We start from the raw sequence: 16,498 nt of genomic DNA on the forward strand, positions 1-16,498 counted from the left end.
CCAGCAAGAGCCTGTAATATAAATAACTCTGGAGCAAGAGATGCAGAACTGGAACTGGGAACTCGGGCATACTCCCTCTGCATCCGCCAACCGCTGTGGCGAGCCGTGTGGGTGGGATGGCACTGGCAGCACCAGGGAGCAAAGCTCAGCATTTGGCAGTATGGAAAGCCATTACACAAAGGTTTAACCTACCATTCCTGTCTAACCACTCTATACCTCCTTTGCCCTCATACCAGTTCAGCTTGCAATTAAAATAAACTTATACCAGCGCTAGCAAAAGGGGAAGTTTTCTGTCATGCTAAGTGAGTTAAATTGGCTCACAGAAGAATCTCCTGAGCACGCACAGCCAAGCCTGGCGAGAACAGAGGAGGAAGGGAGATCCCCTATTCTCTGAGCAGCTGTGAGATGTTGAGACAGCTTGCTCCCTATTGTGAAACCACAGCTTTACCCTACATTAGAGCAGCTTAGACATAAATTCAATCAGCAAATTTAGCCAAGGTACCAGGTAAGTAGCTTTCAGTTCAGCTGACTGCTATGCAGTTGAATGTTTTCCCCTATACATGTACAATCCTCCAAAAATTGCATCTTTCACAACCTGTAAAACAATAAGAAGGAAAGCATTTTATCTGTAACCTGAAAAGATAAGAAATCCAGGAATATACACAACCCCAGGATTCAACATAGCCATCTGATTTTAGCAAGTGTTGTCTACATGCTCCAAAAGCCTCATGAACTATTTCAAACTCACTGATATGGCAAGAAACTTAAGAGTTTGTAAATTAATCTGATCAGTTAAGAACCTGACCAAAGATAGACTTGATAAAAGGAAAAGGGAGGAACAGTGTGTCCAAGGACAAGGAGAGAAAGACCTTTAAAATCCTTTCTTGCAATGGAGGGAAAGGAACTGTGGTGCTACAGGGTTTTGTCTTGTTTGTCTTGGTAGTCCAAGAACCACTTCTAAAATGGAATCTATAGAACAATGAGAACTAGAAGGGTCACACACCATTAAGCTGACTGAATTTGGCAACTCCACATTTTCCCTAGAAAGTGTTAGAGGTCTGCTGTTGAAGTGTTTTGACCATCCGCCACTGTCATCGTGAAGTGTTATATTAAAGCACATAAGGAATGAGCTCTGGCATAAATGAAACCCCAATTATTCAACTTGCAACTTGTGGCATTTTCCACTTTCTGCAAACTCACTTGAATCCAGATAGTTTATCAATACAAGCCAAGTGTCCTACAGCTGTTCCAATATAGTCTAAAATCGTGGTTTAGTTTAGTTTATTAATACTTCCAAGAAAAGAAAAAAAGTGCTCTTTCAGTCAGAGATGAAACAATCAAGAACAAATTGATGTATCAGGTAGGAAATTTGATTTAATTATGAGTAAGACTAAAATAAAATCTTTCTCTAGTCCTAGTCTAGTTGGTTTTTATAACATCTAGCTGCTACTGTAGCACTGATAGTTCTGTCCATACAAAAAAAAAAAAAAACACACTGCAAGGAAAAAAAAAATCAGGGTTGCAACATGGTTACTTTTGTAGAATGCTTTGAAATATCCGAATTTAAGCATTTCCCCTGCCACCATGATAGCATTTTACATCAGACACTGAGGTTCCCAGTGGTAAACCACCAGACTGGATTTCAACAGCAGCTCTATGACAAAGAATTGGCTTTTGCTTCCCTCCCCCCCCCACTCCACAACAGTTTTATTCGTTTTCTTTCATGCATCACTATTGTACCTGCATGCACTGCCACCCCGAAAGCAGTGTTCAGGGTTCCACTCTCTTTAATGTTTGCCACTACTGTAACAGTCAATATTCTCTGTTTCAGAGACTGTTAGGTACTCAAAGCACACAACAGGAGTCAACAGCTCAACTGTGACCAGAACCATCTCGACTAAAGAGACTACACCAGACATCCCAGTTAAAAGCTGAAATCTGCATTTCTCTGCATTAAGAGGATGAGCAACTACACTGATCTTGTCTGGCAAATGTGTATGTGTAGTCTTGTTTTGAGACTTGGAACACCCAGTAAGTAACCACCCACAGTGCTATTTCCCTTCTCACTCGAGGGAGTCTCAAAATAAAGGTGGAATGAGGGAAAATTATGGGGAATGGACAGTGGAGGGGTGGAAAGACCAGAGAGGAACAGGACGAAAGGTGACACATGAGTAGCAGTATTAGGACAGGAGAATCGTGTCCTAGGCAAGGAGGCACAAAATAAAGGAGCCAACAACTTTTGTGCAGAAAACACTCAGGGATGGGGTCAAACTCCTTGTAACAGTGTAAGGAGGATATATCCTGGGGAAGGAGAGCTCTGCATGTAAGAGAACTACTCTTCCAAGCAGCTTGCAGATGAGATCTGCCTGTGCCCAAATCTTACCTGCCTGAATTAATCTGAGGGAATATCCTGCTCACCAGCTTTTCTCACATACTGAGCAGAAGCAGAGTTTTTTAACTACTAATATTAAGGTTTCAGGCTACCATTCCCGCCTTGCATTTTAGGTTTGTTTTTACACTATTAGCCGAACAAAGTGCTTAAGTGATGCACTAAGTATTCTCCTGGAAGGCTGCCTTTCTATTATCGTTCCTTTTACAAGGCTGTAAATAGCATTCTTAAACAAGCAATAACCCTCACAGTTTTGCAGCCACCCTTTCTTAGGAAAAAAAAGTTGTACACCTCACTCATATTTTTAGCCAAAGTGATAAAGATTTACAGGACAAACCGTTCCCAGCAGTCAGTCTCTCCCAAACAATTCCCCTTGAATGAATAATAAATACTTGCAAATACTGATCAGGCACATCCGCATTAAGGAGCCCACCAAAACACACTAATCAAGAACAGTAGTAGATCATTAATTCGCAGAATAAAAGCCTTTCTCAACAGGAGCTGAAGGCTTGAAAATACTTACTTGTTTTAAAACAATTTCTAGGTCTACAGGACACAGGAACACCCAAACCAAATCTTTTAAGAGGCGTACCCTTTTCAGAGCACACTGTAGAAGGTAAAATCATGTATGTAAAACAAATTAAGGTTTTTCAGAAGTTACTTCTAGTACAGCTTAAGCAAGGCTAAATACCTTTGTTCCCTTTCCAATTTAAGCTTTTAAGTTCACAATATACCTTGGAGCTCAAATCCCAGCTACCTCTTTTAACTAAGTGATGAAGAATATATTGCATTTAAAGCTGGATATTCCATGTTATGGCCAAAAGCCTTCAATTGTTTCACTTTACACACTGCAAAAAGAACTTTCATCCTACTGAGAACACAAGAACTAGAAGCTTTCTAGCCTGTACCACAAGACCAAAGTTATACTCCAAAATGAATGCAGAAAAGATGGCTTTTTCTGGTGTCTTAAGAACATCATGCCTCATTTCAGTCTAGCATTCCGTATTACACAAATACTTTAGAAAGCACACTCTTAGGAAGATCCTGAGATGCCACAAAAAGCTGTAAGCAGTCCCGCTGCCATAACGTTTCTGGGTTGCATTTTTTTTTGTTAAAAACTTGATTGCTCCTCAGTCACACTTCATGTCCCCCAAATGTCATTTTAAGGTCTTTCTTTTTCCACAGAATTCATACAGTCTGTCCTCTGCCACTACAAACTTTAAGAAACACAGAACGCCAAACCTTTCTAGAATTATTTCATAGCTGTAGCAACACTAGAGGAGATAGAAAAAGTGCCCCTGAAAACTGAAGACAAAGGCATCACATTTCCCTAGGCTAAATGCCTTCATGTATCAGTTAAGCAAGCATCCCACAGGAAACTCTTGTACTACTACCCCTGTCCTCAGGCAGGTTTTCCCCTGAAGCCCCTTGATGTGGAATTTCATCCTGGGAGGAAACTACCTCCAACACTGGTTACTGGAAAATTCCAGCAAAAGCCCCTCGCGTTGACCCCCAGAGCAAAAGGGGAAAGTCAGCAGATTGCCATTTTCCAGCCTCAAATGAAAATTCAAGTTTCAAACTATCACAGCAAGAAACTATCCCAATGAAACTTAAGACATTTTCAAGTACATTTTGAAGAAGCCACTGCCTCTTTTAAGATCTATGAAACAATAATTAGGGTCACCAGAACCAGAACTTGCAACACCGAAGCGTTTTAAATTAACACCACATAAAGCTAGTTCCTGTTTTTGCATCAGTAGATGTTTGCCACCACAGAGGCAGACAAAATGTTGACCAAGAGCAGTAGATGCAGCTGGCATGTGCATGCATGAGTATCTCTGCTAACTTTTTCACTACCTTTCATTTCTTTATAATTAAATAATCAAAAATATGTCCTTTTCTCAACACAGTTATTTTCCTTCCCTATTTATTCGTTTTTCTTTCTCCAGTAAGTTACACACCGAACACGACTGTGGAAAGCGGATTCCTCAAGCCAGTTTAATTAAATACTGGGACTCTGGGGGACCCCAACCTTTTTTTTTTCTTCCATCTCCACGGCCCCGCCACCCCTCGGTACGCGCCCGACCAGCTCCCTCCCTCTGAGGGGCACAGCGCCCGCAGCAGCCCAATGCCCCCGCTGCAAACCATTCACGGGCAGAGCGGGGCTCCGCCGGCCGCCTCCGGGAACAGCACGTCCTGCTCCTCGCGGAGGGGCCCCCCGGCTCACCTCCTCCTCCTCCCGGGCGGCGGAGCGGAGCAGCGCCCGGTGGGAGCGGGGCGCTCCCGGGACGCTGCCGCCCCTCCGCACGCCCTCCCCCGGTGTGTCAGCGGCTCCCGCCCCCTGTCCCCAGCCCCGCGGCCGGTCCCCGCCGCCCCCCGGCAGCGAGCGATGCGGGCGGGGGCCCTCTGGCGCCGGCCAGGGGCGGGAGCCCGGCCGCCCCTTCCCTCCCTCCCTCCCGCGCCGCGCACCGCGCTCACCTCGTCGTCGTGGTGCTGGCAGTAGCTGGCCCGGTCGGGGAAGACGGAGAGGATGTTGTAGGGCGAGGCGGGATAGGGCGGGCTGAGGGCGAGCGGCGCGGCGGGGCCGGCGGCGGCGGGGCCGGCGGCGAAGCGCTCGATGAAGTGGTCCTTGGTGAGGCGGACGCGCTGGTGCGCCCGCACGCAGTTGTCGCACAGGTGCTCCTGGCAGTCGAGGCAGCGGGAGCTGGCGGCGTTGCCCTCGTCGCAGGAGCTGCAGCGGGGCTCGCCCTGCCGGCTGTGGGGCCGCCGCAGCAGGAGCGCAGCCGAGCCGCCGCCGCCGCCGCCCGAGGAGGAGGAGGACGACGACGTCGAGGAGGGCGCGGCCGAGGCGGCGGCGGCGGGCGAGGAGCCGGCAGCGCGGGGCGGCCCCGGCGGCGGGCGGCCGTGGTGCCGGTTGTTGCCGCCGCCGCCCCCGCCCGAGCCCGCGGCGGGGCCGGCCCCGGCGGCGCGGCCGTTCTTCTGCTCGTCGGCGGCGGCCGCCACGACGACGACGTCCAGCAGGTTGCTGAGGAGGAAGTTGGAGGAGGGCAGCGCGTCCATGCCCGAGGGCTCCGAGATCACCACCTTCTGGTCGCAGATGGGGCAGCGCAGCTTGAGCGCGTCCCCCGCGCCGGGGTGCCGCTGCGCCTCCAGGCACTGGCGGCAGAAGGCGTGCAGGCAGGGCAGGACGTGGAGCCGCCGCGGCGGGCCCCCGCAGGAGGAGCCGCCGCCGCCCCCGGAGGAGGTGGAGGTCTGCGAGGAGGACGAGGAGGTGGAGGAGTTGGACGAGAGGGGAGCAGGCGAGCCGCACATCTCCTTGCACAGCGGGCAGATCTGGAAGTCGGACTCGGGAAACGAAGCCATTTGCGATGGGCCTGACTCCCCGATGGGGGGCAAAAACGTGTCTCTCCTCCCTCAAAAAAAAAAAAAAAAAAAAAAGAAAAAAAGAAAAAAAAAGAAAAAAAAAAAGAAAAAAAAGCGTAGGCGGAAAAAGCAGAGGCGCGGGGAGAAAGTAGTTCTGCAAGCAGCTTACGAGCAAGCTGGCATCGATCAGTCGTTTTGCCAAGTGGGATCGATGGGCCGGTTTTGCAAATACGGTGTCATCGATCCGGCGGTCTGCAGGGAGCTGGGTCCTCTCCTCGTACGTCGCTGCTGCTGGGCTGGCTGCTGCGGGGAGGGGGGAGTATTTTTGGTATCAAGGTGTAGCTGTCCCGTTCTCCCTCAGTAAATGGATCCTTTCTTCCCTCTCATGTACTTAACCCCCGATCCCCCGTTGCATTAGACAAATTGTATCGATTCCCCGATCGGTCAATACCTCACACAGTCTTCTCATCTCCCCCTCGGGTCAGCAGTTTGACAACGTGGTTTGGTTACTTGTCCTCTTCCTAAACGGAAAGTGCATGGGCGCCGACCGCCCGATCCCCGCCTCATCCAGCGGGGACCGAACTCTGTCCGCCGGGGCTCGGCTCCGGTTCCCACGGCCGCAGAACCGGGTCGGGGCGGCAGTGCAAGTCCGTCTCGGCCGGCCGGCTGGGGGGCAGCAGGGGCTTAACTCAAGTTTCGCTCTTTCTTCTTGGGGCGTTGGGTTTTTTCCTCTTTTCCTTTAAACCTGTGCTTGTCGGGGGGGAAGGGGAAATTTCGTTTCAGTTCCCCCCTCCACTTTTGCAATCCAGAGCAGCTCTAGGAGAGAGAGAGGCACTGAAACACAGTAGCCAGGCAGACTTCTCCGGCTCCAGTCTTCCCCCGCCGACGCCTGCTCCACCACCGCATGACTGGGGGGTGGGGATGGAGGGCGGCGTTGGTGCCCACCCCACCGGCAGAGACTCACGCTGGCGGGACGCGGAGGAGGAGATGGGAAGAATAAAAGGGCTCCGAGGACGGCCAAGAAGGGCAGTCCCCTCTCTCGCCTCTCCGAGTGCCGGCTCCCGCCGGACGCCTTCCTTTACGCGGGGCTTCCCGCGAAGGGCAGCGCCGAGCCCGCAGCAGCCCCGGCACACACGCGGTACCCGGCTGCTGCCGGCCGCTCAGTGCCGCGGGCTCGGCGCGGCTCGCAGAGGCTGCGGCGGCCGGGCAGAGGAGCAGCGGCAGGTCCCCGCCGGCCGCCCTGAATTATTCATGGGGGGTGTATTATATTCGCTCGCACAAATTGGAGCCGCTGTGCAATGCTATCCGAGAGCGCTACGCTCGCCCCCTCCTCCTCCTCCTCTCCGGTTCTCTCTCGCTCTGAGCCCCTGCAGCGCCTAGGATCACATTTCCTTTGTCATCTCGCCTCTTCGCGTGGTGTTTTATTGAGAAAACAAAAATAATATAAAACCCGAAGAAGAGGCGAGAGGAGGTGGGGAGTGGGGGGGGGGGGGGGCGGCGGGGGAAAAGCAGCGATAACTAAAACGCCCGCCTCCCCCGCGATCTGCCGAGCCGGAGCCCACCGGCCCCGGGGGGTGAATTAGCAGGAATTACTCACTGATGCGGCAGCACCGTCCCAGGCGGCGTGGGATCCGGGGAGAGCCATCGCGCCGGGCGCCTTCCCCGCCGGGCGGGGTGCGGAGGGCGGCCCCGGGGGGGCGCGGGGCTGGCGGCGGCGCTGGCTCCGGCCCCGCTGCGGCCGCCGGCACTGGGGCGGTGCGGCGTGCGGGAGCCTTTTAAGCTCCGACGGCGCGGGCTGACTTCCGCCCGGCTGCGGGGGGCGGCCGGGGGGCGGCGGCGGCGGGCAGGAAACATTCGCCCTCCTCCGGCCCGACCTGCCCCCATCCGCCCTCATCCAGCCCCCTTCGCCCACCCCCCATTTTTCAATAGCGCCGGTTTCAGCGCCGGGGACCCCCCTCCCAGCGTGGGTCTGACGCGCCGCCGCTCCGGCGGTCGCCAGACCCTCGCGCCCTTTTTGGGTTTGGGATGCGAGCGGGGCTCCGGGGCCGTTCTTTGAAAGCACCGAGGCGTTAATGCAGCTTTAAACATTAAGGCTCTCGAGTAATTGTTTTCTGACGCCCGGTTTAGGGGTGACGGTCTCCTCTCCGCGCTCTTGCGGTTGCCGCCGGGTCTGCCGTGCCCGGGCGGGCGAGCCCGGGGGGGGTTTGCTGCTGGGCAGGGGCAGGCGCTTCCTCTCCTTCAAAGTGACGCGATGAAGTTAGAAAAAATTAGCGGAGATGCCGTTTGAGCTGCTGTGAGACCGCACTTCAATAAAAATCCGCAACAATTATTTCGGTTCTAATTAAATGCCCCGCCACCAGGAACGTGTGGGTGGAAAGTTTCGGCTCTGCAGCACGACCGAGTGGCCACCCTCTTGGATAGCCGGGCTTGCGGTAGCAAGAGAAGACGTGTGGCATTGCACCCTTAACAAGGAAACTGGAAATCTGAGAAATTTTGAAACGTGGAACTGGCTTAGGGATTGGAAAGTTAAAAAAAAAAAAAAAAACAGGAAAAAGGAAAACAATGGGAAAGTATACGGATTAGTGAATGGAAGCATCTGTAAATAAGCAAATAAACTCAAAACTAATTACTGTTCAGTAATGATAATAAATTCTCAGAACCACCACAGAATAGGCAAACTGGTTATTAAAATATTTTCAATTATGTTTGTCCTTTGTTTAGCCCTTAGATGTACAAACAACTAATGCTATTTATGCCTTAGACACGCAAATAACGCTAATTTAAATTGTCTACCTAAAAATGCCTTTTGTCTTCTGCTGACAGGTACTAAACAGAGCCCAAGCCATGCCTGTGGGGATCTCAAAAAGCCCTTCAGAGAACTGAGAAACTCAGGAATGCTAGCACCCTTATGTAACACCAAGCAATGGGAATTGTTGATGAAGTCCATGGGGCAACACACGTGCATTAAGTTGTTTACAGGCATGAATATGTATTATGCCCCTCAGTAGAATATTCTGCTGAGAACTTCCCTTATGTATCACTAAAGGATTTGGCTCTGGGGCTCTGTTCTTTATGTTACAAGTCCATATGTTCACATTTGAGCATGCAGGTGAAATCCACCACAGCTTTGACTATCTAGAGGTTAAAAAAATCATTGAGCTTTGCCTCCGCTCTGTTTGTTTGTCCTGTGGTTGCTGCAGGGAGTTATGATGCTGCAGAGCTTGTCCTTTCCCCGATGAAGTCAGTTGTGAAGAGTGGGAACTCCCCGAACAACAAGCGCACGGTTGATCTGTTTGGGTTTCCCAGATAACGCTTTGCAGCAGCTCCCTCAATGAAAACTGTCATCTTTTGTGTTCAGAAATATTTTAATTGGGCAGAAATTCCCAGATGTGTGTCTCCAGGCATATCTGACACCCCTGCCTCCCTCAGTGACAGCTGTTTGCTTTCCAGCAAACCGGCCGAAGGGGGCAATTCTGCGCATCAATGCTTCAAATGGTCCTTAACGGGCTCACGATGTTACCTATGCTCTGTGGAAGGTCCTTTTTGCTGACAGGATCCACTGTGTTTGTGCCAAAGCTCCCAAAGCTCGTTTACATCTTACACCCTCCCTGAGCTTGTAAAAGGCTAGAAGCAATTCACTGTCCCTGAACAGAGGGTCCTTATTCTCCAGCTGTCACCCTCGTTTTGGAGCACCTCTGTCTTGCTGAATCAAAGCCCTCCTTTTCTTCTCTCTCTCCACTTCTGCCACTGAAGGAATGCAACATTTTGAGGCTTCCCCCAGTTATGGATGGCTTTCTGTCTTCACTGTGAAAAATGCTGAAAGAAAGCTAGAGGCAACACACCGGTGTTATAATCCTTCTGAAGCACTGGCTGCTGGAACACTTGTGCGCTCGACTACAGAGCAGATAGCACCATGCACTTTTCTCCTTAATACATTGACTCAACGGTTTTCGATTCAGTTATGTTGTTCTGCTATAAAAACACCCTCAGCTCTCCTCAGAGTGAGGTCTCAATATATTTCATTTGTTTTCTAAGCTGACAAACACATGAGTGAATAACAGCGTGGGGGCGATAGGTGAAGTGCGGGAGGGTTCTCATTCCTTATTGGACAGCAGGATGAGAACTTATTTTTATGATTTTTCCCTGGGAAGCTAGTGCTTCGCATTTTCCCTTTCTGTTTCTTAAAAACAAAAGAACAATAGCTATCCTGTTTAGCAGGGCTATTGTCCCTCTGTGCCAAATAAATGAAATCTCCCTGCTTATATGAGCATCTGAGACATTCCTCTGCATTCTGCTGGTTCTTCTTTGTGTCAATCTGCTGAGGTTTCTCGCATTTTATCCCCCCTTTTCCAGTCTTTTTCAACCCATTTGTCTTATCATTCCTTAGTCCTCCATTCATACACTGTTGCTGGTCTGAATTTGAAACAATGTAGTTTGTAGTAAAGGCAAGCCCATCTTTTAAAATATGTTGAAATCATAACTGTGTCATGATAACGTCAGAACTGTGTTAAAACATTAACCATTAAAACATTCTAACAATGCTAAAACCTGGGCATGACTGGCCAGATCTTTAGAGACACTTAACAAGAATCAAAATAGCTCTGAAGTGACAGGCCATCTTCTACCTAGTTGAAAAATCTCTATTTGGCAACATTTGTCTGTCCTTGACTAACTGCCCAGCCACTGCAGCTAGAGGATGCATTAAAAATGCCTTTTTTTTTTTTCTTTTTGCCTTAAATTTTAGTGGAAAATAGGACATTAGGGCAAAAGACTGGACCTGAGTCATTCTCTGGCATCTGCTTATAATGCCAGGATGTGCTTTCCACTTGGAAACTCTGTTTTCTTGAAGGAAAGCATCTGCTTTTTGCCAGCAGCGCTACAGGACAAACAGAACGGTGTTCCTGCCAAAAGCAATACAGCTGGAAAACCCAGGGGTCTGGAGGTTAAAAGCTTTGTTAAGTAGAACCAGGTAGAGTAATCGTGAGTTTGGGGATATTTTTCTGTAATTTTAGAGGCAAGCATTCACAGAAAGAGGTCTCCCCTATGCCACCTGTGTGAAGTGGTCCAGCAGCCTGATGGGGTTTGCCCTGCTGTGCTGAGCACCAAGGCAGCGCTGTGAGCTCAGAGCTCAGCAAGTCTTGTGAGCAGGAGTAGCTGAGGAGCTCATGCAAGCCCCCAAATGTGTACAGGTAATGGTAAACTGGGAGGTCTGAACTCCTGTTATCACTGTTGCTGTTTTGCACCCAAGGACCCAGAAAATATTTCCAACTCCAATATTGGTATACCACAGCCATAAAAAGCCAGTACAGTGGTTCATTGCTTCAAATTCTGCAGTCTTTCCTAGAGATTACCAAGACCTAAAATTCTCCCTGTCCTGTTGCCCCTGAGAATCCCCTTCCTTGCTTATCTCTTAACAAAGAGACAAGAGACGCAGTATTACAACCTGCTTGGGTCTTTGCCTCACCTGCTCAAGAATTCATCTAGTAAATCAATGTACAAAAACATCACTTCCAACAAATCTACTCACAAGGAAAGCCTTTAGCAAGATCTTGATGCTGGTGTAGCCTTCGGATATTTCACATTTGTCAAATAGTGCCAGACAAATGAAAGAGGAAGGTTTTGTTGTTGGGTTTTAGCTCACTGTTAGTAACTTATTCATTACACTCAGAGGAATATCCATCTCTTTTTTTGGTTTTCACCACAACTGTGCTCCATGGACAACTGCGCCACTTAAGTTCAGCCACTTTAGCTCTGATTTGTGCTGTTTTTTTTTCTCCTTCCCTCATTTTTCCTCTTGCGAGCACAAACTTCTAAATTTGCCTCAGATTCCAAATTTGCCATGCCTGCTCCTGCACACTGACTCTTGCTCAACCATATATCTGTCACTGGATCCATTAGTAAGTACAGTAGTAAGCTCAACTTTCTGCATGTGTTGCTGAGCTTCCTGTAGGATATGCTGGATCTTGAGCAGGGTGGAGGGTTGGGGAGCAAAGAAGCAGTAAGTGTTGTCCCCATGGTATAAATCATTGGAAACTGGCTTGCTCAGCATATTAATTCAAGCTCTTGACACCCCCCTCCTCCACCCATCCATCCCCCCTACAGCAGGGTCACCTTGAGTTTAAAGATGTGCTTGTGAGGGTGTGAAGGGATACAGAGAGGAGCAGAGAGAGCCTCTTCTGCATACACATGCAAGTGAAATCTAGAAATCTTGTGGGTGTGCATCTTTGCACTGGTACAGTCTTTGAGGCCTGGCTTTGGGAAGCAGGGATCTTGCACTCCAGCAGCTGACATGACTTCTAACCCCAGAGACAATACCAGGTTTAGGCATCAATCCTCTATTCCCATAAAGAAGCAAACACCTACTGTCTTGCTTTACAGCACTAAGCTCTGCAGGCAACTGATGCAAAGATATCATTTTTCAATGTATAGGAACTATAGGAAGTTTTGGGTTTTTTTCACTTCTACTATAATGTCTCCCAGAGCACTTTAATGCTTAGGCCTTGCTCTAGCTTTCCTACTGCACACTATGCATTTGAGAAAAAACTAAATTACCTTTCTTTTTCTTTTTTTGGTGTGCATTCTGATAAATTTTCTTCTTTTCAGAAATTCTGTCTGAAAACATTAATTTCTAACCACATAGTGGAATTTAGCATCACAAACGACTTTTAGCACCTTTACCTCCCAATGACTGTCTCTCTAAAACCAATTTCTTCTTCCAGACTTCTCAAATCTCTCTCTATTCACCATCTGTTCAATCAGATTTCTTGTTAGGCTAAGTACCTGTGTTGGCTTTAATCTTTGATGATGACAGCTCAACTATTGCCCCCCAAGGATGGGCTCAAGGCCAGAAGATGCAAATGTCTGGTTCTTCTCACCCTGATTCTGTTCTAAACAGCTTTCAAATGTGTTGCCTACCATTAAGAATGGTCTAAATCCACGTCTCAGTCACAAGAAGTGATTTTACTGACTGGGAGTGAAAACTGATGCTGGAGCAGTCTTGAAGGTTCTCAAACTCACCTTCAACAAAATGTCCCATCAGATCACTTTGCCCTTTCAGGAAAGGCTTGGCAAAATAGACATACCTTGCAAACATGCTCTGCAGGTCAAGAAATGCAAGTTCTAAGCAGCTGGACGTGTAAAGCAGGTGCCAGCATTATGGGCTAATAACTACAAAAGTTTTATTATTAGTCTTCTGTTTCCTGACACTCCTTCTGCTGCGATACCTCACTCCACATTTATCCTCTCTGCCCAGTTAACTTGGCTGTAACTCAAAATTCTCCTTACCTTCGCTGTTGCTCACATCTGCAAGATCCTTTTACTCGGCTGGGGGAGTGCCTGTAACAGCGAGAGGTGGTGCATGCTGACGCTTAAGGGAGAGTGGCTTGTCAGCTGCTAATGCTTCCCCACAGCTGTGTAAACTCTGGGCGCAGGCAGCTGTTCCCCTCCAGATCTGGCGGCGGGAGCTGGGAAGCCTGGCACCCTCAGCTATTCATGAGCAGCCCCCAAAGTGGGACGTGTGAGCGTCCCCTAACACACTGTGGCACTGCTGTGGCTGACCTTGTGCTGGGAAGGGTGAAGCACTTGTGCAGTGTGTTCAGAGGGACAATAGCATCTCCCATCTCTTTGAATGGTTGCGAAGGTCACCTACATCTTAAGGCTGCCTGCATCCAAGCACTGCCTCTCTTCCCCCTTCTGCCTCCTCATCATTATTCCCTGGGGAGTGTGGGCAGATCGCTTCTCCCTCAGGGCCATGCAGTGTGATTCCCTGAGCACTGGCAAACTGTGACCTCAGCCAGTGGCAGGCTCCCTCAGATGATTTCATGTAACATCCAGCATCAATTCTGACCCACATTCAGGTGCTGCTCTCTCCTGCAGCTGCTCTGATGGAGACAGGTCAGTTCCAAAGGTATAAATTGAATAGTGAGAGGGAAAAGCAGTGCTATTTCTGCATTGTCCTTAGCAGGAAACATGCTTAGAGCTAATTTGGACCTGAAATGTTTAGGGGTTTATATATTAAAAACAACACTGGTCAGGGACAGTACATACAAAATGTGCTCCTTTACGAGAGGGAACAAATAAGCAAGCAGCCAGGAAGGGTGCTAATCAAACTTTCTGGTTTATGTTAGTATTTCTTCTGGTTATAATTGTGTTTCCTGTAGGGAAAGCTGCAAGGTGGACTCAGAGGAAGCCTCTGCTACCTTGCAGCATGCTATTCCTCCAGGCTCATGTTACAGGTTGAAGCTTTTGTGTGCTCACAGACATGCAAGAGGTTGGAGTCCCCTGTCTTGGCTGGAGTCTCCTATCTTGGCTTCTCTGCAATGATTCTGGGAACAAGGAGTGACCTGTGAGGAGGCCTTTCCCCTCCTCACCGCTCCTCCAGGGAGCCTAGAAGGGAGAAGTTCTTGGCCTGACCAGCTCTCTCTGGCAGCAGGAGAAGGCAGCTGCCTCCTCTCCTACGTGAGACCCCAATGGCATCCCTACAGTCCTTCATAAAAGAGGACCTACAAAACCAGCCGATGAGTCACGTCACAGCCCAAAGCCCCCATCGTGTGCCACTGGGAATAAAGGCAGCTCAAACCCTTTGGGTGAGAGTCTCCTCCCAGAAGATGAGCCCCAAGGAGCTGCACGTTTCTTGGAGGCTACTGAATGTCCCTCTGCACGTGCCTCCTCGCTGTGCACGGAAGGGCCGTGCGCCTGCCGGTGTAAAGCCTTCCCAGTATACCTCCATCCCAGCAGCTATAAATAGGCTGGGGGATAAGACAAAGGGAAGCTATCTTAAAATGGAGGATACCACAGGTCCTGTTTGCAGGAGCAGGAACTTTATAGGCATTCAGGGAAGTTTTAAAGCTGTTGATTTAGCTGATGCTGTAGGTCTTATAGAGGGGAACGCTGTCACTCTGAGGATGTTTTCCTTTTTTTGCTGTATAAAAGCAGGGAGGGTGTTGTCTCTCCTTTCAAATAAAACCCACGTACATTTACAGTGATGGATGTCTGCTGGGAAGAGAAGTTTGTATCTCTTCTGTTCTCTGCTAGCTGCAGAGCAGTGGAGTTGTGCCGGGCCTGACAGCCCCTTTTGTGAACCACTGCCTGGCAGTACAGATGCTCCTTTATTTAAATAAAAGCAGCCAGGGGGCTTGTGTGGTCTCTGCATGCACACCCTACCCTTCCAGGGTGTTTCACAACTGCAGGCCTTTGGATGCTACTGCAGGCTGGAGAAGTAAAAATAAGGAAGGAGGGAGCGAGCCTCAGGAAGCCAAATCAAATGGCGGTAGCAGCACCTCAGGAAGCTCGCCTAAGGTGGTGGGGTGCAGGGCAGGTGAAGAAGATCAGAAGAGTAGGAAATCAGGGAAACAGATGTGGCGATGCCAGGCTGTGGGGAGGGAGCTCCTGAGATGCAGCACCGGCATTCCCATGCGTTTCCATCTGGCGGTGAAGGAAATTATGTAAAGTGGAGGGGCCAGGGGCCCCCTTTCTTATTTTTTTTTTTTTCTTCCAATTCTTTTCTCCCTTCACTTCCCATGATGCAATTAAACAGCCATTGCTGACATCATCATGTATGCATGCTGAATGCAGGCATTGTGTCTCGGCTGCAGTGCTGTACTATATATAGATTAGTTGCCAATCTCTGCTATGTATCAGCAGGGAAGACACCCCAGGAATTAAGAGAGCAGTTGCACTGTAGGACTCCTGACTTTTGTCCTGTGGCCTCAAGACACGGTGGACTATACAGTGGAACTAGAAATTATCTAAGATAAGTGATTTGGAGACCAAGACAGGAAACTTTTGGCTGATTGATCTGCAGCAGTGGTAGGGAACAGTATTCTAGGTTGTGATGCATGAAGCAGAAAGATAATCTGATCCCCGTATGTTGCTAGCTTCTTTTATGTAAAAATAAGTGGTTAGTCAGTAATCTCCTCTCACCAGACCCTATGCCAGGCAATACTAGATAGGCTGCTTCCTTGGCCTTGGGTAGATGAAGAAAAAGAATCCACCTGGGAATTGTTTTGGCCTTGTGGGCACTTGAGGGGGCAGCGTCAGTGACCTCCCCTCTGTAAGTGGTAAAAGCACCCTGCAACATCCTGTTCAGAGACCAAGCAGAGCAGCCAGTGCCTGTCCTGCCCTTGCCAGTGGCACTCAGGGACAACCACTGCTCTATCTGCTGCCACTACATCCCAGGAAATCTCTTCCACAATGAGCTTGTTCAAGTGACCTTGCCAGCACTAGGTTTGGTCTTGTGGATTTCCAGCAGTAGCATTTTCTTTTGCAGCTCTGTCAGCTCCTTCTCCCTCCCACCCAGCCCTTTGGCAGGAGGTGACAGGAGGTGCCTGAGCCAATCTAACAGCTCAACACATCAGAAAGGGGCAAGTCCTGCTCTTCCCTCCAGCTCCTGCTCTTTGCTGCTCATCTGTGGACACCCCAGGCAGCTGACAGCAGGGTCTGATGAGTGCCGGAGCAGAGGAGGTGATGGGATGGGGAACTGGAGCATGAGGGGGTCGGGGGTCCTTGGAGGTAAGTAAACCTCTGTGTCAGCAGTGAGCTGCTAGATTGACTCAGACAACAGACAGTTTGAGGGTGTAAATTGACCCTGAAAGGAAAGCTTTGATGTTAGCTTTTTCTTTCTTGTTGACTTCACTCCAGGCCAAATTCCAACTAAACCGTGGCCATAGCAGCTTTCTCAATCATTTCATGGAGTTCCATACCAAGGTGATGAGACCGAGTGCTGCCACAGCCCCAGGCATTCACCTT

At 49.4% G+C, this 16,498-nt stretch overlaps 1 protein-coding gene across 1 annotated transcript in view; it reads right to left on the reverse strand.

The window, feature by feature from the left end:
* TRIM71 (tripartite motif containing 71) overlaps positions 1 to 5,756 on the reverse strand; it is a 54,754-nt gene extending 48,998 nt beyond the window's left edge. The window contains exon 1 of the mRNA XM_058832873.1: positions 4,868 to 5,756. Within this exon, the coding sequence (XP_058688856.1) occupies positions 4,868 to 5,752 (885 nt within the window). The 5' untranslated portion in view covers positions 5,753 to 5,756. The remainder of the gene's footprint in view (positions 1 to 4,867) is intronic.
* Between the last annotated feature and the right edge of the window lie 10,742 nt (positions 5,757 to 16,498).

This window comes from Poecile atricapillus, chromosome 2 (assembly GCF_030490865.1).
Source record: "Poecile atricapillus isolate bPoeAtr1 chromosome 2, bPoeAtr1.hap1, whole genome shotgun sequence".
Taxonomy (NCBI): Eukaryota; Metazoa; Chordata; class Aves; order Passeriformes; family Paridae; genus Poecile; species Poecile atricapillus.